At 28.4% G+C, this 25,616-nt stretch overlaps 2 protein-coding genes across 3 annotated transcripts in view; one reads left to right on the top strand and one right to left on the bottom strand.

Moving 5' to 3' along the window:
- LOC124494581 (uncharacterized) overlaps nucleotides 1-25,616 on the bottom strand; it is a 109,485-nt gene that overhangs the window by 67,616 nt on the left and 16,253 nt on the right. The window contains exons 3-4 of one of the 2 annotated variants that reach the window (XM_075729290.1): nucleotides 24,262-24,350; nucleotides 9,952-10,172 (exon numbers count right to left, since the gene is read on the bottom strand). The gene's annotated coding sequence lies outside the window, so the exon portion shown is untranslated. The remainder of the gene's footprint in view (nucleotides 1-9,951; nucleotides 10,173-24,261; nucleotides 24,351-25,616) is intronic. The other variant, XM_075729289.1, reaches the window with a different exon arrangement.
- LOC124494583 (cytochrome P450 3A24) lies at nucleotides 194-2,563 on the top strand. The gene is made up of 4 exons (XM_047057783.2): nucleotides 194-408; nucleotides 468-614; nucleotides 670-1,346; nucleotides 1,410-2,563. Exons 1-4 carry the CDS (start codon nucleotides 302-304, stop codon nucleotides 2,099-2,101), a joined length of 1,623 nt encoding a protein of 540 aa, XP_046913739.2. The 5' UTR covers nucleotides 194-301; the 3' UTR covers nucleotides 2,102-2,563.

The following is a 25,616-nucleotide window of genomic DNA, read 5'->3' on the forward strand; positions in this document are numbered from 1 at the left end:
CCAAAAGTTTATTGTAAAAAGTACAAATGATAAAAAAACCATTTTTTTTTATTAGAAAATCATCATTTTGTATACTACGATTTTGAATATAATAATAATAATGATGATGATGATTATCACGTTTAACTGATATTAGACAATAATCATATGACATTGCAATCTGTTGTTAGAGCTATATAGGACAATCATTTTGTAAATAATGAGTGTATATAATCGAATGTGTACTTAGAACAAATTGTCATGTACTCAATTACAATGGCAATATAAATATAAAATCATTACACAAGATGATTCAATTTTTATGCATTCAAATGTGACAAAAAATTACATGATGGACATTATTATTGGTTTGATCAATTCAATCGGACGTACCGGCATTGTTATCGTTTTGTTATCGTTGCTATATTGGTAATTATAAAGTAATAACAGATTTAAGTTTTGTAATTTTTTATTTCAATTTCATCCAGGTACATTCGAACCAAATACAGTTATTGGAAACAAAAAGGTATCGATGGTCCACCTGTAATACCGTTTTTGGGAAATTTTTTTCTACCTCACAAACCGGTTGCATTATTACATCAGGATTATGTTCGAAGATATGGGAAATTTTTCGGGTATAAATATTCATGCATAATTTCAGATTATTTTATTGAAAAATATCCATATTAGTATGTATCAAGGTCGAAAACCAATGCTATGCATCGCCGATCCTGTTATTATCAAACGTATTCTGGTACAGGATTTTCCTATGTTTCGAAATCGAATCAAACAAACAACTAGGCATAAAATTTTCTCACAAAATCTAGTCAATGCACGTGATGAATCATGGAAACGTATCCGATCAATATTGTCACCAATGTTTACAAGTTCAAAAATGAAAAAAATGGAAGGTATGATTGATCAATGTGCCGATTCGATGATTCAGGTTTTTGGAAAATTGGCTGATAAACAAGAATCATTCCTCGTACATGGTGTCATGGGTAATTTTACGATGGATGTCATTGCCAAATGTGCGTTTGCAACGGATACAAACGCTCATAATGATAAGGAAAATATTTTCGTTCAAAATGCAAGATCTTTTTTCAATTTCAATCTATTTCGAATGTTATTGCTCATTATTACCCCATCGGCTTTGATCCAGTTGTTTGCCAAATCTAAAATACCACCATATTATTCGAAAACTGCTGATTTTTTCATGAATATGTCGTCACATGTTATTAAACAAAGACGTGAAAATAAAACAAAACAATGTGATGATATGCTACAATTGATGATCAAAGCTGAACATGCTAAAGAAAAAAGTTTTGAAAAAGAAGATGCGATCGATTCACATCATGTTAATCAAGGTAAGAAAATATAACAAACAATAAGATTATCGTTATTAATATTTTAAAAAAACATTTTGATAGGTGAAGAAGAAATCTATCAAGAGGAAGAGATTTTTCGAGAAATTATCGGATCAAAATATTTGAATGAAGAAGAAATCATTGCACAATCTATGGTTTTCCTTTTGGCTGGTTATGAAACAACAGCATCGACACTGACATTTTGCATGTATGAATTGGCTAAACATCCGAATATACAGAATAAACTTTATGATGAAATCAAAACCATTATTGATCGTGGTGAAACATTAGATTTCAATAATATAATGAAACTACCTTATTTGGATGCAGTAATTTCCGAAACATTACGTAAACATCCACCTGCACTTTTATTAAGTCGAGAAGCAATGGAAGAATATCATATACCAGAATATAAATATACATTAGAAAAAGATGAGGCCATTACCATTCCGGTTTATGCTATACATCATGATCCGGAATACTATCCCAATCCAGAGACATTTAATCCGGATCGTTTTATGCCCGAAAATCGTCATAACATTGTTCCGTACACTTATCTACCTTTTGGCGGTGGCCCTCGAAATTGTATCGGAATGAGATTTGCATTATCCGAAGCGAAATTAGGCTTAGCTAATTTACTAAAAAATTTCATCATCATTGCGACGGATAAAACCTGTGATCGATTACAGGTGGAAAAAAGTTTATTCCTAATGAAAACCACTCCGATTTATGTTGGAGTGAAGAGACGAATTTGATCGCCATCTATAATTATGTTTCCGAAATAGCCTTTGGAAATATTGAACAAAATTCTTTATTAAAGATCTGAAAAAAAAGAAGATCCAATCAAAAACAAAAGATGGCACATGAGGTGAAACAAGACATCTTTTTTTCTAATTAAAAACGAACAAAAAAAAAAGAAAAACTTGTTTTATCTTATCGTCGAAACCATTTGACATGTTTATGAATTTTTATACTTGAAAATATTTTTAAAATCAGAGAAAAAAACGATACTTTAGGCTCCTACACAAACAGACAAGTCTCTCTATCACCAAACAACAAGATAACCGACACAGATACCAACACACACAAACACGCAAAAGACTGATTTTAAAAAATAAAAAAAATAAATCATCAAAATTGTGTCAAAGCAATGATTTTCAGTGTTGAATTTCTGAAAACACATAACCCTTTTGAATAAAAAAAATAAGGCTAAAGAATTTTTGGCAATCGTCTTTTTTTCCAAAGAAGTCATATTTTATTAAAATGAGTGGTGCAAATAAAATTCAAAACAATTTTGGTCATTATCATTATCAAGAGAAATAAGTTAAAAGAAGAAAAATCGACCACTTTATCTTCAAATTGCGATTGGTTTTTTTTTCATGAAATGTACCCATTTTAAATGATTTCATTATTAATTAGTATTCTCGCTGTTAACTATATATAACACATGAACGCAAACACAAAATATAAATGCACCTCAATAGTAACGATAGGATTTTGATGGTGATTTTTATCTTTTTCAATTTTTTTCTTTATGCATATGATTTTAAAATCAAATCCATAAAGGTGATTGCACATTCAGCCAACGCGAATGAAATCAATTGCCATTTACCAAATTAAATGGTCGATGGATTGATGTTTAGAACCATTTTTTTGTTTGAATTTCAATGAAAATAAATTTCGATCAAACATTTTCAAAATGTTCACATAGATTGTTTTGTGATAAAAATCATCATTTTCGTGATTTAAGTTGATTTTTTTTTCATTTAATCATTGAAAGAAAAAAAAATATTAGGCGCTTCATTAAATCATCAATGAATTTATTCGTTTTTTTTTGTGTGTTGTTTCAATTGGAATAGAATCGGAAGAAGAAAATGATGATAATAATAATAATAACGAATGGGTTAAAACGGAAATGACATGACATTCACATTAAATTTAAATGAATGATTCTTGATGAAAAGAAAAAATATTCAACTATTATCTATTTCAAAATAGAACTAGAAATAAAGTCAAATCGCATTTTATTTAAATTTTTTTTTGTTTGTTGAAAAATTCCAATTTTACTAGAATAATTGGCACATTCAAGGAGTAAATATTCTGTATATATGAGTTTATTATTATCAACAACATTATATTGTTGACTAATGTTTAAAATGTAGAAAAGAAAAAATTAAAAAAAAAACGAAAATTTTCAAAGTTCTTGTTGACATCGAAATGTCACATACACACACTACAAGAATCTGTGTGTGTGTGTGTGTGTGTGTGTGTGTGTGTGTGTGTGTTGATCTATTGGAGCGAAAACGAATTCAATGGAGAAAAAAAAGTATAAGCATTCATGGAAAATAATCGTTAAATAACGTTTGAATAAACAACGATGGATCAACAGAGAAAAGAAATCATTCTCTTCATCCTGTTTTTGTTGTTGTTGTTGTTGTTGATTTATTCAAAATTTAGTTGATGATGATGATGATGATGATGATGCTAATTATTCTCTCTGCTCGGTTTGTTTGTTTATAGTAAGCATCATTTCGGTTTCATTTGTGCATTTGGGATTTCTTTTGAATGGTTTATAAAGAAATGAAACAAAAAACAATAAAAAAATGGTTTATTTCAAAATTAGAAACAAAACATTTATTTTATCATATCGGAAATTTTCTCAGTAATCTCGTGACTTTAGCAAAAACAACAACAACAAATTATTTCAATTCTATAGTAAAGAATGTAAAAAACCTGACCCAATAACAAAACAGATAAACGTCATCAACAAAAAAAAAAAAATCTAAATGCAATTTATTTTTCGTACTAAATATGGCGAAAAAAAAAATTGTGGAAAAAAAGTCGATAATAAACCTGACAAGAAAACAAGCAACAAATAAAGACAACAAACAACAAACAAAACATTATCAATTCAAAAATTATTACCACAAACATTGAGCAAAAAAAATAAAATCAAAAAATAAGCTCGATAATTCGGACGAGTTAGATATGGCGAAAAAAAATTTTTTTTAGTTTCTTTCTCATTTCAAAACATCGTTACATTCAATGTAATTAAGATAAATCGTAATGACACTTGAACAACAACAACAAAAGCAAAAAAAAAATTCAAGGTCCAAAGTGAAGAGCACCAAGTATAGAAAAAAGTATTCCAAGACATTACATTATACAGAAGAAAAAAAACCCATAGCACAGAGAAAGCGAATCTATGGTCTAAAATCTAATCATAATGATATTTTATCCTCTTTTTTTCTGGTATGTATTCAATTTTCATTCTTTTTTTTTGCCATGGCAAAGATGATTATCATTATTATTAGAATTCATATATTTAGCAAGAGTTAATAATTAGCTTACTGGAATTAAAAATGTGTGTGTGTGTGTCTGTATGTCAAGCTTTAACAAGCCGAGAATAATGAATTTTGTTTTTAAAAAATTTTATCACAGATAAAATAGTGGGTGATTCTGGCACTGTTTTCACCAAATCCTGTTGGTTCGTTGCAGAGGACAAACAATGTTTTAGCTATATGGCAATGAATTATTTTCCATTTTTTTACATCGTTCACACTAGAGATCTCAATTTGATGTTGGATGTACCTGGTTAATAATAAGTTTTTTTTCAATTTCAAAAAAAAAAACAGAATGAATGAATATTATGAGATTTTTTTTTCATTCTCTAGACACAAATTCTCCAACAGTCGACAAATTATGAAATTAAATTTTTAATCAAAATTACTAAAATGAAAGTCAAATTGGAAATATTCTGAACAAGCAAGTAATTGTAACAAATGAATACGGCTTAGATTCAAACTTTCTTCTTTTTTTTTTGTTCTACAAACTATGATGATGGTGATAATCATTGTTGTCAATGGTGTAGAATTGTAAAAATCACACAAATCATTCGATGTTATTGTATTTGAACAAAAGTTTAGAATGCTTAGATATGAAAAAACTTTTTTTTACATGTTTGCAAACAGAAAAAAAGGTCGATCCTAGAGACCAAAAAGTGTTATTACAACAGCCGTTATAATCAAATTTTTTTTTGTTTGTTCTCACACCAAGTCGTGTGTGTATGCATAATCAACACTTTCGTATTCATATTCATATGATTAAAATGAAATGAATTTGAATTGAATTAACGCACAAGAGTTGTTTATAACACGAATTAAATAACTTTGGATGGTGACTAGAATACGAAAAGCCACACACACACACACATAGCCATACACAGCCATAACTGGATAACACAATGACAAGATTATTGCTTCTGGGCTTTTTGACAACTGATTCAATGATAATTTTCTAATTTGTAGCTAATTTGAATCTGATGTAAAGTTTTTGTTTTTTGTTTTCAGTGATCAATTTTTTGCGAGTATGTGAATAAAACGTTTCGAAAAGAAACGAAACAACCCTAAACTTGATTAAGGTACGGTACGTTTTACGTTGTTGTTGTTGTTGTTGTCTTTATTTTCTATTTAACCATCATAGTAGTTTCTTTTTTTTCTGGGTTGTCATTTGTTAAGGTTTGGGTTTGTTTGTATGTGTGTGTGTGTGTGTGTATGTTGACAAATGTTTTACGTGCATAAAATTCTCAATCAACCCAATTCTTTGAGAGAAAAAAACATCGAATTCGTGTAATATTTATGCAAATAAGGTTGGACAATTTTTTTCGTTATTGCTGCTGTTGTTGTTGTTGTTGTTCATTGATGGAAAAGATTTTCAAAAAAAAAGATGAAAGAAAAATATAATATTCAACTCTTACTTTTACATTCAAAATGTTCAAGTTGAATAATAATAAAGAAAAAATGAACGAAAGAAAAACGACGAAAAAAAATTCTAAACTTTTTTTCCACTGAAAAAAAACAGCATATTTGCAATGGAATAAGCAGAGAGTAAAATAAATTCTACATAGAATACAAAGAATTTAAAGTTCACTACACATACACACATAGACATCCAGCGATGAGGAGGAAGAAGAAAAAAAAATTTCCATTTTGTCCAATTTTTTTTCAACATCATCATCATCATCATCATCATTCAACTAACGATTCAATATTGATTTTCCATTATGAGAATGCAAAACAAGAAGAAAAAAAATACAACAGTTTCGTTTGTTGTTTGCTTTCGAAACAATAATAACAACAACATTAATTCCGTCCAATAGTAGATAGGATAAAATGAAAAAAAAAATTACTTTTCAAATTTGGTTGATACTCGCTTAGATTTTAGTGTGTGTGTGTGTGTGTGTGTGCGAGTGTTTTTGTGTAAGATGTGCGGTAACAAATAGTGATCATAATAATTAAAACAAGAAAAAAAAACAACGGAAAAGTTTTAAAGTAGAAACAAACAAACAAACAAACAAAAAAAACTCAAATGAAAATCCAGTCTGGTAGTGATAGTATAGAATCTAGATTCCGGATCGATTTTTTTGTTTCTTGTTTTTTTTTTGGTTCGGGGACCACATATACGCAACAAAACGATAATTTTATGCTAGAAATTGTTTTTGATCGCCTTATCATCCTCCTCATTCTCATTCTTCATCATTGTTTAAAAATTGGGAATTTTTTTTATTTTTTTAAACCAACTTTCACAGTAAAAATAAAAAGGCTAAACGTCAACCAATGGAATTTATCTCCTTTTTTTAAGAGGTTGAATCATTGTACCTCTTTCTACTTGTATATATTATACAAGCTAAAACAAACGTTATTTTTTTTTATTTGAATGAAAATAGTTAAAACAAAAGATTGGTGCTGATGATGATGACAGAACGTTTCAAATATATTAGCAGAGCTTCATAACCATTTAAAAATTTCGAATCATTAATTTCTTTTTTTTTGCTGGTCTTCTAAATGGGGGTTATTATGTAGGGTGAATGGGCAAATGTGACTAAATCAGTTACAGACCAAAGAAGGATTGTAAAGACAAACATCGAACAAAAAACATTTCAACAACAACAATCCCCACACATTGTATACGACGCAAGGATATTGAGTCTTTTTTTTGTTTGTTTGTTTGTTTGTCTCGTATTTATGCGAGAACAGCAACAACGAAAAAAAAAATTCTATATTTAGTGCCCATTATTTTCGTGCTACATGGTTGAATTTTTTTTTCACATCATCAATGTTCATCCAGACACACAAATGTTCTGTCGGTGTTAATGGGGATTTTTTCTCTCTTTATTTCATTACTTTAATTCGTCTTGCTACCGAAATGTTTAATGCAATGGAAATTGTTTTAGTTTTATGAAAGACAAAATAAATGAAAATGAATGAAATGAAATGAAATAAAATAAAATAAACAACATTTGAAACGAAACACCAAACGGATAATGTATAGGTTTCAGGAATGAATGATGTAATAATTATGATGATATCGTTTTTTTACTCGTGACTAACGGTTTATTTTATTTTCCCAATTATTCTGTTCAATTTTGACACGTGTCTGTCTGTCATCGGGAAACATTTGAGCTTAGAATTTGTAAATATTTCATTACTGTCATGTGTGGAAAACAACACGTGCACAATCATTCAAATTCGAGTTATTGGACGTTCATTTTAGTTGTTATTTGGTTTTGTACAATTAATTTTTCAACCAAAAACAAAAAGAAAACACAACATACAATAATAATTCAATTCAGGTGGCCAGATTGTACGCATCATATACATAATATGAAAACAAATTCGTAAAACGTCATAAATCAATGGAAGTCAAAAGGAAAAAATAACGAAAATGGAAGTCAATTAGTTCGATGACAAATTGATGATTTGCATTTGTTTTTTTTCTGAATTGCAACTGTTATTACGAAAAAAATAATTCCAACATTTGCAAGATCTATGAGAGTTTCATATGATGTTGATAGCAACAAATAAATCTATTGGCCAAATTTTCCACTGACTAGTGTTTTTTTTTTCATTAGCATAAAATGAAAATCATTTTTTTTTGTTGAATTTTGAAAAAGTAACAAAATATTCTGAAGAAGCCAAGTGTTTTTGTTTTGTTTTCATTTACACAACCGTTGGTGGACTAGTCATAAAAATCTACAAAAAAATGAATTGATTTTTTTTCTGGTGGGTGGGAAGGAAATTTTATTTAAAATTGCAAAAAACAAAACTTTTCCACGCAATAGTTATTGTTGTTGTTGTGGAATACTACTTTGATATATTGAATGAATAAAATGAATGAAATAAAGTAAAATTTTTTTGGGTAAAGTCGTCTCACATATTTATCGATAATTTATTGCCATTAGATAACCACCACAACAATCACCATCATACACACACACACAATGACAACAACGATCCGAAAAATGGAAAATGAGCCATTATGTTTGAGTAAAAAAATGAATGAGCAAACTAGAAAAACAGAAAACAAAAAATTCTCGAATAAAAATGATACACCATTCATAATTTCTACACTTGGCAAAAAAAAATATATATATTATGATGATGATGGTGATGATAGGAATATAGCCTGATTAGAATAGATGAAAAACCTTCGGGTGGGTGTGGAATAATGGGGCTACTGGTTTTTTTCTTCGTTTGTTTTTTTTTGCACTTTTTCTCAGTCTTTGTCTGTGTGTTCATGACATTCAACCGATTTATATGAGTATTAAAAAAAACAACAACAAACATTATTATTATTATTATGATCAATTCACCACTACCACCATCCCTCAGAATACATTGTGTGTATGAAATATCATTATTTAGAAATAATTATTTTAATTAGCTATACGATCTAGGATTAGCGTTTTTGTTTCACATTGTTTCCCCAATGACAATGATAATAAACACACTATATATCTCTATATATTATTCTCGTAATTTCATTGTAATAGAAACAGAAAAAAAAGTAGATCAAAATTCATAGTCACAACATGGTTGAAAGGCAATAAATGATTATACATTGGAGTAATGATAGAACATCAATTAATTTTTGGTTTTTTTTTAAAATTGAGCCTAATAATACTATTATATCAATTTCTTAGAGTTATTTTTTTTGCTGAGATAAATGAAATAGGAATCTGAATAGATGACACACTGACATCATCCAGATCATTATCATTATCATCATCATTATTGTATAGTTGTGATCAAAATAGTTTGAAAACTAATTGTGATTGATTAACACAATTTAGCATGTAATCATCAAAAAAAAAGTGAAACTGTTGAATCATATATAAATCTATGGCCTATACCCATATATAAGTTTCATTAAATTCTCTTGAGAAAAAGATCACAGATTCTATTGGGTATTGTGTGTAGGTACCAGGCTTCATTTACAATACAAGAAAAAGGCTAAAGCAAGTTTTTTTGGTTTCATAGTTCACATTTTTCGGATCTTCATTGAAATATAATTGTCACATTGTTCATTGTATCAATTCATGTGAAAACAAAAATAACTGTCCAATATAAACAATGAGAGAATATTGAAAGAATTTGTCTGGCTTTTGTTTGGTTTAGAAAGAGGAGTAAAAAAAGAAAAAAAAAGTTTGTGAACAAGAACAACTATCGATTCATTTGTTATCATTATTTTTGGTGTGTGTGTGTGTGTGTTGAGTGTTTTTTTTATATATATAAAAGAAAAATGAAAACAACGTCAAATACCTTACCTTATCTTTGATTGGAGTTTTTTTTCATTTATATTCTTTCATTGTGTCTATATAAAGTTTAGTATTGAAAATAATAGTAATGATGATCCCAGGGATTTTGGTTGATGATCATTGTCGCACTACATCGTTTCAATCGTTCAATAATTTGGCCTATACATTCATTCACTCATACAAACATACGATGATTGTTTCATGTTCCAAAAGTTGTATATGAAAAGCGTCTAAATAACAAAGTAAATAAAACAGAAAAGAATTATTAGTATAAGACAATTAAAACTAATCATTAATTAATCAGTTAGTTGTAAATAGACTAATTTTAGCCTAAATGAACTAAAGATCAAAATTCTTTTTTTATTTTTTTCTTTTGTTATTTTATTCATTATTGGATGAATGTTGTAACAAATTAACGTTTATTGTTCCAAAATTGCCACTATTATTATGACACACACACACACACACACACACCAAACAATGTGAAAAAAAAACAACAGCCCAAATATTTGAAACATACGATAATCACATATACATTCACAAATAAACATATTGTAGACATAATCCAAATTATTATATTGCAAGTAATGACCTTAATTGAAGAGACAAATGTGCAAAAAAAAAATTTTTTTTTGTTCTGGCTCTTAACTAAATAATGATAATGTATCAATAGATAAATAACAAATGACTTTATTATTATTATTATTATAATTCATTGTCTTGATCGTGATGGTATTCAAAAAAAATCAACTATTCTGGTGCATTCTCTCTCTCATTCACTAGCAAAAGAAATAGGATAAAGCAGATTTTATCTTGTATTGTGGATTCCAAAACTAAAACTTTCCTCCTCTTTCCAACTAACCACCCAACCACCAGCAAAAAAAAAATGACAATCCTAACATATTTTTTTCTGAAAATTAATGGCTTTTAGATAAGCTAGAATATTTTTTTTGTTTTTGTTTTGTTTTGTTTGGATTCTCAATATATTAATATATACCGAAAGAAAAATGTACAAGTGTGAATGATTAGGTCATGATTATGAAATATATGTAGAAAAAAAACTGAAAATGAACAACGGAAATGATAATAACAGCCGAAAAAGATTATTAACAATAATTTAAACTAAGCTATCTATTATTATTCTGGTAATTATTTGTATAATTGTTGGAAAAATCAACAATGAACTGATACGAAACGAACGATATTCATAGTAGTAATTCGTATGTCTCCATGTTCTGCATATTCAATTAAATTGAAACCAGATGAATGAAATGAAAATTTTCCATTTCAAGTTCATTGTTATTCAAATGGATATTCACATATATGATGAACAAACGAAAGTTGACTAAATCGTACAACAAATTAATACATATCCGGACATATTCAATATGATTTACGAAATTCTTGGTCGACTACCTACAATACAATATATTAGTTTCAACAAAATGCTCAAACAGATAATAACGACAGCTCGAGAATGAAAAAAAAACCACAAACAGTGAAAAAAAAATGCAATCAATCACATTGAAGAATCAGAATCAGAACCAGACACTAGAAAATAGAAAATTTATAAAGATGAAAAAAAACAGACGAAATGTGAATGAAGAATGGTTCGAAAATATTATATTCGTTTTCTTTAATTCAAAAAATTCACTTTGTCATCATATCTGGATATGGTGTTGGCATTGATATTTTATTCCGTTTTCGTCCTTTTTCTATTGAAATAATCAGAATTTTTCTTTTTTTTTAAAAGAGAAAAAATTTTTGACAGTCAGTAAAAAAAATTTAAACAACAAACGGAAGCTGTCGTTAATAAAATTTTTTTTTTATTTTTATTAATATTTCAAATACCGTTTTCCTTTATGCGTTCCAGAAACAATTTTTTTTCACTGATGCTAATATATGGTTAATTAATCTTCATCTGGCCACATACAGAGACAAAAAAAAGAAACAAAAAAAAAAAAAAAACAACAACAACAACAATTCTTGATTTATTCAATGTCTCATTCTTGTTATAAATGTTATCAATTCTGGATAAAATGAACCACTCCATATGACGTATTTTATATATATATATGTGTCCACAATATCAAACTCCTTTACAATAGGAAATATATATTGATATTTGTTGTTTCCGGTTGATGGACAAATCTGTATGAATTATACTTTTCTCATTATTCTATCAGAATTGTCGGCATTTTTTTCCGGTTCGGTTGAATCGTTTTCGTTATATTGTCTTTTTTTGTTTATTTTTCAGGAAAAAAAATTACAATAGAAACGACGTTTTAAAATCGATGAACAGCTACAACAACAAACAAAAAAACGAAATCAAAAATATGGTGCCGAAGTACTTGTTTTGCTTTGTCTAACCAAAAACGAGTAAAAAAAAAAAATTTTTTTTTCTTTTTTTTTATTTCATTGGTTAAATTTATTTATTTTTCTTTTCGCAACTTATTCGCTCACTCGTTCATTTTTTTTTAATCGATTCTCGATCCGAACTGTTGTTGTTGTTGTTGTTAACTTTTTTTCAGTTTCTACTAAATAATAATTTTTGTCATATATGAAAAATTCCTTATGGTGCAAAAAAAAATGTAAAAAAATAGACCAAAAAAAAAAAGAATTCTCAAGAGATTCAACGATCCATATCGTTCAAATGGTGAACATAGGCACAAATGGAAAAAAAGGGGTGCTAATCATGAATTTTGTTTTTCTCTGCCTTTTCACAAACCCAATTGAAAGAATTATATATTCGTTTGTTGTAGTTTTTTGTTCACGCAATAGGGACACTTTATATTCCGATACAACTGCATTCATATCATCATCATATATGAAATTGCAATTATATGAAACCGATCACATGGCAGCATGGCAGTTCGCGGTCCATGATCATATTATTCAATTGATATTGGAAAAAAAAGCCCAGACTAGTTTCTAGAACAAAAAAAAAAAATCAAACCAGACATGATTCTATAATACTGATAAACATAAAAATAGAGAATGAGTAAACTATACGATCATTTTACTTGGAATCTAGATGATGAATTTGAAATTGAAATGGTGGCCTGCTGATGTTTGTTGTGTGTGTTTGTGTGTGTGTGTGTGTATTGTGTATGAGGATTGTTAACTGAAATAGTTGTTGAAATAGAAAACTAATGGGAAAAAAAAGCTTGGAACCCAGCAAAGACCAATCCGAAAACACGAACGCACACACGGATAAAAAAAAGCTGTAAGTTGACAAATTCGGAACCAAAAAAAAAAAAAAAACAATATTAAAACTGAAAAAAAAGTAAAATATGTAACAAACTCTTGAGTTTTTTTTTGTCATCATTGTTGATGACGGAAAATCCTTGGAAACATTTATATTTTGAATGTGAACTATGGCCACATTCTTATTTTCATCGGAGAGTTTGTTTTATTATTATTATTATTATTATCATCATCATCATCCTCATGTTATGACGACAAAATCTCAAATGGGAAAAAAAACAAAAAAAAATTGTCACATCACAAGCAAAAAGTAATTTTTCTTTCCTTTTCTTTCTTTTTTTTTACTCTTTTTCTCTTTCATGTGGTGTTCCATTTCAAATAATGATGATGACAACAGCAGCAATTGAATGAAAGTTATAGTGAAATGAAACGAAACAAAACAAAACAAAAAATGATGAATTCAGCCATCCAATAACTAGATTTGTGATGAGAAAACAGATAGAAAAAAACACATTGAAAAGCAATAGAAAAAAGAAGAGGCCAGTTGAATCGGCTTTTTTTTATTTTGTCGCTAGTTGAATCTGGTTCCGGGTAACATATTTTTTCATCATCGTCATCATAGTTTGATGATGGACAAATTAATTGATCATAATAGCCTGTCTATTTTGTTTTCACTTTTTTGTCAATATAGAACTGAGTTTTTGCTTTAAAAAAAAGCTAAAGCATATAGCATCGTACAAACATGACAACTGGATGGAAAATGTCAAAATCAAATTGGTTGGTTGGCTTGAATCCAATATGGTTTTCTGGTTTTAATTTTTTTTTTAATTCTGACTGATTTGTTGTTTAACGAAGAGAAAACTAAAGAGGAAAAAAGAAAACAATTTGAAACTCTCCATTTCCGACAACAAAATTGGATTCAAGAACAATTTTTGATTTAAAAGTTTTTTTCACTTTTTCCTCTATTCTGACGACGATAAAACAAAACAAAAAAAAATTGAAAACGCCAGCCACAATTCTAACAAACATTCTAATAGTTCAATTTTTCTATGTGGCTCATCTTATATATAACCAAATACACGAAAAAAAAGAATAATGATGATGCAACCTAAAAGATCTAAAAATCTATAACATTTTATTCTTTCGTAACGACGACGACGACGACGAGGACGACAAATGAATAAATGAACGCAGACACCAAAAAAAAAAAGTTTAGAAAAAAAATACTGTCCCATACAATATTGAGCCATTGCAAAGTGGAAAAAAACATGAGCAAAAAAAATTGAAATGAGAAAAGATGGACCATGATGGGTAAGATGAACATTTTTGTTGTTTAAGAAACAAGAATAACTACTACTTGTTTCGGCTTCGAATACAATCAAAGTATAGTTATTTTTGATGATGATGATGATGATGATGATCATGTTGTATCAAAAATAACTTTTAGCTTTACATTTTTGAAATCTTTTGAAAATGACGAATTTTTTTGTTTTTGGTTTTTGAGAAGATTCAAAAGACGGTACTAAATTGATGATGATAATGATTATGCGATGAAAATCTCGCGGACAATATGGTCGTCGTTTGTTTTTGTTTTTTGTTATTCTGGACAATAACGACAATTTCAAAATGCATTCAATTCAATCTAGACGGGAAAAAAACGACATTTTGAATGACTTGGAATCCAAAACTTCTTCATTCGATGAACTGCTGCTACAGCCAACAGTAACGGCTGTTAAAGTTACATTTTTAAATGTTTTACATTCTCTTTTTTTTACCAATGATAATGTTTAATGATGTTCGATGAAATGAATGAACGAATTGGATTTATCATTCGATTTGGTTGCATTTTGATATAGAATAAGAATAACATTCACATGTAAAAACGAAGAAATAGGAGAAGAAAAAATCACTATTCTCACTATGATGATGATGATGATGCTGATGATTGTAGCAATAGCCGTTTCAAAAGAAGAAATTTTTATTTTTGCACACCCATAAACAAAAAACATATGACAAGAGAAGAAGAGAATACATTTAATGTTTCAATGTTTTCTGTCGCTTTATTTTTTTTGCTCATCTCTTCACCAGTTTTCTTTTTTTTGGTATGGTTCCAGGAAAAAAAAACATCCTAGTTTGATGGCAAACATATATTTATTTGAAACGAAAATACCGGGAAATACAAATACTATGATGGTATGATGGTTTTATCTCTGGTTTTGCACAATAATTTTCATCCATACAACCATTTTCCATTCATTTTTTTTTCTATTGTTAGCTAAATTTATTCTTTTTTCTTTTGTAGACCCCTTTTTTCGGATTTCCAGATATTGTATACATTTCATTTTGGCTGTCAAACCTATCACAAATACAACCACCACCACCACCATCATCATCATCAATGGAACATGTTGCAATCGGTGTGACGATAAATGATTTGTAGTATGAATCATCATCATCAGACAAAACAAAATGGCCCTAGTACATAAAGATGATAAAAAAAAAACAACAGACATTTCAGATAGTTCCAGTGAATAGAACAAAAATAAAAACAAGCAAGAAAAAAAAAGACAGACACACCAGACAATTGACCCAATAAGTCAAGTTGAATGAATCAAGAATGAAACAAAAACAAAAATATTTGTCCAAGACATTTATATAACATGGTGTATTGTTCTTGACTGAACAGAACATTCCATTATCATTAACTCATTGTGTCATCATTATGATGATGATGATGATGATGATGATCATCCACTATAGTCATAATTAAATAATTGTTTCAATTTGTCAGAACACTATTCACTATAATTATAATTATGATGAATTTCTCTATATTAATCATATGCTACTATTCTCTGTGTAACATTTGCCGAATGAAAAAGAAGAATGATAATTGATAATAAGTTTGTTTGTTCTGTTGAATGGCTAGTTGTTTTATTTTTTTTCTCTTGTAATGATTGTAATTTATGAACCACAGAAAACCAATGGATTTTTAGTTTTCCAATCATTTCAAATAATGTAACAAACTCAATGAATTTTAACCACAGAATCAATGATTTGCATCATCATAATTTGAATTTTTTCATTATTCAAATTATTTCGTGTCATTTAACAAACAAACAGGATTTTCAATAATAATAATAATAATTATCTTTGTGATTTGTAGCAGGTAAACATCATTTTTGAATTTTGCTATTCATACATTATATTATAATGATGATGAATGAATGAATTTTAGAGAATTATTTACGAAATAGCTAATTTTATTTTTCATTTTAAACAGTAAAATATGAAGTGAAGCCAAACGAAATATGGGAATAATGAAAAATTCATTTTCAATTTTTTTTCTATTTGTCTTTTTCTTCTTTTTTTTTTTGTTCCAACAGAAATTCTCCCGATAATCAAGTGTACACATACTTCATGTATGAATGAATTGGATTCAAATTGAATCAATTGTTGAATTATTTATTCATTGTTCAACCATTCTCGTTTATGTTATCAACCAGAACAAATATATTTGAATTATGTGTGTGTGTGTGTGTGTCTGTATGAAACTAAATGATTGGTGAAACTTGACATTTGGTTGTTACATATATTATTATTACAAGAACCAGACAGAGTCCAAATATCCAATTGAATGAGTTCAATTCCATTTTTAATGAAAAAAAAAATGAAATAAATTTTATTTTTTTTCCATCTGTTTTCTTTTAAATCCTCAACATTATGGTTTGAGAGTCAAATTATTTTATGCACCCAAAAACAAAAAAAAAAAAATTTCACAAATGAAGTATCCTTATCAATGCGGTAGTCAATGTATATCATACAGATATACATTCAATCAAATTAGATGATTGTTTGATTTTTTTGGATGTTGAAATGATGAAAGACACAATATGGGAGAAAAAAAAATGCAAACAAATGATCTTCATTCTATTTAGGTTATACTATACACATAATACTCACGCACATACACCAAACACTAAGATTCCAGGTATATGAAAATATCAGTGAGCAAACAAATGTATTAGGTTAAAATATTAATGAAAAACACACATACACACACACACACGGAAATGCATCCAATCCATTCGAATATTATTATTTTTATTATGATGATGATAGAAAAAAATCTACTGATCTTTTAGCTATTGATATCATGATCATTACAGATGCTCAATACCTGTAATATATAGACAATTCTTCATACCAACATCATCATCATCATCATCGAATGGCCAAACAAAAATCAATACAAAATAATCAAACATCCATATTATATTCTTATGATGTTGATTCTTTTTTGTTTTGATATTTATTCTTGATTCATTTATATCAACCCTTCCCAAACTGTGGTCCACAGAAAAATTTTACTGCTAACACTGGTTCGTGGTCTAAAAAAAGTTTGGGAAACGCTGCATTATTAATATATTATCATTGTTCAAGAACAGGAGGGGGTGTGTTCATGTTCATGTCCACAATTATTGAATCAACATAAAAATAGCTTTTTTTTCACAAACATGAATGTTTCAGAATCGGTAATGTGAATTTCACTATCCCCTTTATTTCATATAATTCAATGATTGAATGGTCTACTCGAAAAAAGGAAAATTCGTATAACAAAACAACCAAGATATCTTCAGGCTACCGACACCAAAGATTTTTTTTTCTTTCATTCATTTTTCATCTTCATCAATTTTTCACTGGAATTCAGGAATAAAAATGAAAACTAAAAATTACATCTTATTTTTTTATTTCTATTCATTTTGAAAGGAAGTCTGTGTAAATGAGAAAAAAAAATTTAAAATTTTTTCCACAAACACAACCCCAAATGACACAAAAGAAAGAAAGATCGACAAAAGAAGAAAAAATGATGAAAAAAAATCTTCATTTCATTTGTGTAGTTTTTATTTTTTTTTTCATTTCATTCATCTACTAATAAAAAAAAAGAATCTCAAATCTAGTTATTCTGGAAAGGAAACCAATTCAAGAACAAGTTTCAAATTTTCAAATAAAGTATTATATTGTCTGATGATAATAATGTAAAACAAACGAATCTATATTGATATATAATTTTCTTTCATCGCCTATCCCTTCTTTCCTATAGCCAATACCAAATCCACCCAATTTCAAACAATAGACATTCATTTTTTTTTCGTTTTGTTTGACAATCGTATCATGTGTGTAGTATACGAATAATTCATGAATTGACAATGAAAAAAAAAAAATTTTCGCGCTTCACGTGGATGACGAACAAATGTAATGAATGTAATACAAAGGCCAAAAAAAAAGAGATTTGTTTTTTCTCTCTTTTTTTTCCATTCATTTTTGTTTCAATAATGAATTTTTTATGAACCTTTTTTTTCCATTATCATCTTCATCATTCGTTTGTATCATTATTGTCCAATGCCAAGATTCTTTCTATATTCTCTCTCTCTCTTTCTATCATTCACAAAAATAAATCGCATCTTAAAACCAAAGAATCTTTTTTTGTAAAGCTAATTGAAACAACAAGATTCTTAGTTCTTGTTGTTCACTAAACAAACACCAGAAGTTACATGAATTCAAAATCCGTTACTATGGAAACATCTGCCACTGATGATGATTGTGATGATGATGATGATGATGATGATGATACGATCGCACGCACATATGATCATGAATTTTTTTTTACGCTTTCATTTCTCATTCTTAATTCCAATTTTACATTTGAAAATTCGTATCTTGCTCTTTCTAATCTCTGTTTTCAGATTAAAGTCTTTTTCTTTTTGTTTGAATTAATTTTTATTTCATTTCAAACAATTTTCATCATGTCTTTTAATCATCAAAATTTTTTTCGTAGCTTGGAACAATAAAAAAAAATTTGCCAACTTGGTTAAATTCGTCTTTTTCTGTCTTCTTCTTGTTACTGTTTACAATGTTCTGAAACTGGAACGGACAAAGTCATCAGAAATGAAATCCTGAAAAAAATAACAATAATAACGATTCTATTAAATAACAATGATTTTGAAATCAAGCAAAAAAAAACAACAAACGAATGCTGCCAATTATCATCATCATCACCATGATTGAATTCGTAACGTTCTCTCGATTCCAAGAATAAACGAATGAAAAAACAATCCTAGAAAATTAAATTGAAAATGGAAAAAATTATATTTGAGTTTCGTCACAAAACGGGGCACAGATGTGAAACAAGAATTTTGTTCGTTCATATGACAACACACAAGACATGTCATCGATTCATTCAATTGACATTTATCATTGATAATTGAAAGAGAAGAATAACGAGTGAAATTTTCTGTTATGACAATTTTATTCTATTTTTTTTTTTTTTGATGGTAAATGACTACTTTACAAGAATTCTTATTGTTATAGATCATACTCATCAATCTGAATAATCATCATTATAATATAAGGAAAAGAACCATGAAAATTTCCGATCAAATTAACCGGATCATTATTCAAATCAAAAATATGAACAAAAAAATGAGTAGAAAATTTACAAACAAATGTTAAACATTGTGGAATCGAGAACCGAAGAAATTACAAGGGAACAAACAATTTAATCTACGAAAAAAAATTTTTCTGCTTTCCATGTAATATAACACAGAATCTCTTTTTTTTGCCACCAACCAACCAACAACAACAGCAACAGCACCATAAACAAGTCAATTCAATTAATCATTAATAATATCGCCAAATCATTCAGCCACCACTAACACATCCAAATTACATGATGATGATGATGAAATTGTCAGCCCCCAATAACTAGATGTTCCATTATTATTATTATTGGTTAGAGCTAAAATGGAAATTCACAAATCGAAATTTATCGTTTCATGCCCACCATCACCACCACCACCACCATCATCATCATCATCATAGTTCATTGCTTCCGGATGTTTATCTGAAAATCGAAAGCAATGAACACGATTACAACAAAACAACAACAACAACAACAACTACGACAATCATCAATTGGGTTTTGATCAAACATCAAAATTCTTGGTTATGTAATAATAATAATAATAATAATAACCGTTTTTGGCTGATAATATATCCTCATCGTCTACAATGTGATGATTATAATGAGGCAATTTTTATTCGAATCATTCCACATTTTTGGTTTTATTTTGGTCCGTTTCTTTTAATGTTAGTTTATTTTGATGGTCACATCATCAGATCATAAATGATTTTTTTGTTTTTCGTTTCTTTCTTTCGTTTATAAATGTTTTACCTAAAAAAAAAATTTGATTGAATCATTCATTGATTGAAAAAAAAAATTCATTCACCCACATTTATTTGTGTTGTAGCAAAATGTTTTTTTTTCTCTGTTGACTACTACAATCAAAAAAAAAACAAACAAATTTATTTACTTGACTTTTTTTTGCAAGGCTAAGTAACTGAATTTCAAACCTGAAAATAGGAATTTTTTTTCGTGAGAAAAAAAAACGAAATACAAAAATGATAAAAGAAAATGTCATGTTTTTGTTATATACATTCTATAGTAATAAACAACAACAACAACAACAACAAATGGAAAAAAACATGACCATACAAACAAGCTTGGCCAAGCGTTACCGAAAATGAATTCGCTTGGGATCGTGAAGAATCGCGCACGCGAAAAAAAACACATTTAATAATAACAACATAACAACAGCATTTGATCGGAAATAAAATGTAAAGAAATGAAGAGGAGAAGAAGAAAAAAAAATTTTATTTTCATAGCAACAAACATTGCAAAAAAAAGTTTTTTTTCCAAAAAAAAAAATTATACGTGTTTAGAATTCTAATTTTCGGAAAAAAATAAAAATTTCCGTTCATAGAGAGAATCATGTTCTTTCTTGTTTGTTGCGTTTGTCCATTGAATGGATTGGAATGTGTGTGTAAGTGTATGTGTGTGTGTGTGTGTGTATGTTTCAAATCGCGTTCAGAATCGATTAGTTGATATCATCGGTGAATTTTTCTTTTTTCTTCACATTTTTTTTTGTTCACTGAAAAAAAACTGCATAGCAAAAATCAACAAACTGTTAGTGAAATATCATATTCCAAGCCGAATTTTCACACACACACACACACACACACACACAAACGCAAACTGATATAGATATAAATTGATAATGTACAATACGTTTGTTATATGTTGTATGATCTGGTGTTTCTGAATAGAGACAACATTTTGGACATATAAATAAATACACAAAAAGAAACAACGATTTCTGAATGAATGCGAATACAAATATAACCCATGGGATATTAGAGAAAATAAAAATAAACAGCTTATACAACGACACGAGTTGGTCACTTGGTTGGTCATCATCATCATCATCACCGTTATATTTAGTCCATAGTAGTATAGTATGGTCGTTCGTCAATGTAGTAATCCGTAATGGGTAAATCTCGTTACCATAATGGGTATTTGTTATGTTTTCGTCTTTTTTTTTCTCGAATGAATAAAGAGAGGCAAACAAAAAAAAATCTTTCAACATCGATGACAACTGCCATATACTATAGGACTTTATTGATGCTGATGATGATGTCGATTGAAAGAGAGAAAAAAAATGATCCTGAAACAGTTATAAGACTATCAACAGAAAAAAACAACCAAGAAATGGACTAAATTATTCTATAGTTACTGTATATATTACAAGCATAGACTTGTTTGGATTTTTTTTCTGAGCTATAAGATGATGTTGATTTCTATTGAAAATGGATTTTGTTTGTTGAATCAGTATTGTGGGGGGTGTGGGGTAAAATGAAAACAAATAAACGAACAAACTAAAGTCTTTAGATTTGTTGATCCTTTTTAACTGTAATTAATACTGTAAAGATAAGAAAAAAAAATTCTAAGATATTTTAGCAAAAAATAAATGAATGAAAGTTCCGGTTTCAAATGAAAATGTCAATGTAAAGAAAAACAAACAATTTTCCAATGATAAAATCATTGGCTAATAAAATAGAGAACCTATCGGATTTTCATCTGATTCAACTTTTATATTGAATTCATTTTAAATTTTGAGATATATAAAAAACGATGCTCATGGCTTTTTCATGCGTATTTTCATTATTATATCTTCACTTTATCTCTCTCTCTCCTTATCTCACTGTGATCAGAAATCAGATTAAATTACATTTGAAATTCCAAAACAAAAATGTCTCTCCAACGACATCAGACCAAAAAAATAAAAGTAAAATTTCCTACCTTAATATGTTATGACAATGAAATGAAATGAATGAATAATTTATTCGAATTGTGTATCGTTTTATTTTGTTCAAGCATTTTTTTTTTGGTTATTATTCGATTATAAAAATCAACAACAACAACAACAAACATACAATAGAAATTCTAATGAAAAAAAATCCAAGAATGGGCGAAAAAAATGAAACTTTTTCATCATCATCATCGTATAGTTTACTCATATTCTAATTGTTGTTGTTGTTGTTATTGTTGTTATATTATTCATTTAGTTTTCACAATCTTTCATCATCATAATCGTTGTAGCTCATTAATTCGTTTCATATTTACTAATATTATTATTATTATAACTACTACTGAATTGTGTTTTGTTTCTAAATGCAATCAAATCAAATTCTCAATATTCATCAACCATAGAATAGAATATACAAGTTCAAATTTGGGTGTTGTCCAACACCAAAAAAAGCGAGAATGAACGAGATATATGGCGTGAAAGAGAGGCGTTACACAGAAAATGGTTTGGTTATAACGGGACAAAACAAAACAGAAAAAAAACCGTAGCTAATTTTCCATAATAAATAGAAATGAAAAGGGAAAAAAATAGATTTAACAATCGTTTTTTTTCCAGGGGATCAACACAAGAAGAAAGAAAAACATTTCAACCCTGAAACATTAATAAATATTTTCGGGTTGATGTTAATGTTGTTCATAAAACAACCAAGCAAAAAAAAACGAACAATTCGATAAAAAAATTACTCAAACAATAATGATACAGCGATAAACAAAATGAAGAAAAAATTCATCATTCTCATGTTGGGATCGTGTTATTTTTTTTTTTTTTTTTTTGAATGCGAAACAATTAATCTTATTCATCATATACATGTATAGTCAACATGAATTTCTATATTAGCCATGTTCATCATCATCATAGCGATCGAAGGATTTATGTTGTAATCGTTGTTGTTCCATTATTATTAGGTCCGATATGCTTGAATTCATTCAAGCAAGAATACTGGAAGAGAGATTAACCAATAATCACACCCACCCACGCGCATATGTGTGGGTATATATCAACAAAAAGCCAGACAGTTCACAATTCACCATTTATCGACCCAAATAGTCCATATAGGAAATGGAATTTTTTTTTATTATTGAAATTTTGAATTTTAGATTTTTTTTGTGAATATGAAAAAAAACTTGAAGAATATCTTGCCACTCCTGCTGCTGCTGCTGATGATGATGATAATGAGAATTGTCATCGTGGAATTAACATCTCAAATCGTATTGCACAGAAAAAAAAATAAAATCAGACATATGAAAAGTTTCAGAATCATCACTCACACATTTTCAATCAATACAAAATTATTTTATTCAAGAATGTAATGTAATTAATTAATTAATTTGAAAAAGAACAACAACAAAAAATGACATCAAAGTTTTCATTTGTGTCGTCATGGTATCATTTTTTTAATGTTGGAACGGAAAAAAATTAATTCATTTTGAATTCATTTGAATGTGTTAGGAATATGTTTTTTTTTGTTCTCATTATAAAATAATGATGAAATTATAATTAAAACAAATTACGACATAAAAACAACAGGATTTTCAATATCTCGTTATACCATTAACATCATCATCATCCGCATCAAATATAATTATCAATAGAAAAAAATGTTGATGTCATATATATGAATATGGACACCATGAAAAACCAGTGTGTGTGTGTGTGATCCATTTGACACCCGATGATCACATAGGCATTTAGAACCAGAACAAAATTCCGGAACCATTATTATTATTATTATTATCATCATCATCATTATGAGCATATTATCCATTCAAAACGAAAGGGACACCAAAAATGATGTTGATGAGAAAAATTCAGAAATTCAGAAAAAAAATGTATAAAACAAACATACTTTTGGAAGAAAAAAAGGACCAATGATTGATGGATCAGACGATGAAAAACGAAACAGTAAACTTTTTTCTTCTTTTTTCTTGCCATTCACTTGGATTATATATTGGATGAATGAATTCAACATACATAGCCAAAGAGAACATGAAAATAAAGAGAGAGAGAGAGAGAGAGAGAGAGAGAGAGAGAGAGAGAGAGAGAGAGAGAGAGAGAGAGAGAGAGAGAGATAGTGAATGAAGAAAAACTAAACTTGCTAATTTAACTAAACATTGCAAATGGTGGGGTAGTCAAACTAAAATATATATATCTAAGCTTGGAACCTTTTTCCCACTCCCGCACAAAAAAAAATAAAAATATTTCTCCTAGTTTAAGATTCCGGAACGAAAGCAAATAAAATTCATCACTCAAACATCGTTATAGACAAAGTTATGCATAAAATTAAAAAAAAACTTTAAGCACACTGGATGTATGTATATTTACAAACAGTAGAGTGTTCGTCATGCATAATCGTATTAACGTAGAAACCAGATGCCCGCAAGCAAATCAACAAAGTGTAAAAGCAACAACAACAACAACAAAAAAAACTAATATTCATTGAATAGAATAATGACAATTTTATGCTAAAAGAATTTGTCGCCCAATAACCATCATCATCATCATTACAAAATGATTATATGATGTAAACTTTTAGCACAGACAAACTAGTAAACATTTATTCATTCATGATTTTGATTCATTACGTAAATGGTTTGAAGTAAAATTCTTGCTAATCAATAAAAATATATAAATGGAAGTGTGATAGAGACATAAACTATGAAACATTTGACAAGTTGTATGAGAAAATGAAAGAAGAAGAGGAGAAAAAGGCAAAGAAATCTAACCAAACAGTCGGAAAATTGATTTGAAAATTCATGATTATTTGCTTATATTTGTAGAATTGATCAAAAAGATTTAGAATTAGTTGGTTGTTGAAGCTGCTGCTACTGCTGCTGCTGCTGCTATAAGAATCAATTTTATCTCTTTAAAAGAAATTCCAAAGATTTAAATTGAAAAAATGAGAAAGAAAAATTCCAGACAATCCAAATGAAAATTCTCACCTCCATCATCATCAATACAAATGGATGAAACGAGGGAAAGAATTTCAACATTTTAAGATTCATAGTGATGATGATTCAAGCAAATGCTAACCAATGTACAAGAATTTCATTTGCATTAAATTTAGGAATGAAAAATGAATTTTTTTTTCGGCTCGACAACTATCTTGCTATCTTTATTACTATTAGTGGTAGTAGTACTATTTCAACGATGATATTGCAAATGTTCCACATAACCATAAAATATGATGATGGTCGATTTTTT

This window comes from Dermatophagoides farinae, chromosome 3, assembly GCF_024713945.1.
Source record: "Dermatophagoides farinae isolate YC_2012a chromosome 3, ASM2471394v1, whole genome shotgun sequence".
Taxonomy (NCBI): domain Eukaryota; kingdom Metazoa; phylum Arthropoda; class Arachnida; order Sarcoptiformes; family Pyroglyphidae; genus Dermatophagoides; species Dermatophagoides farinae.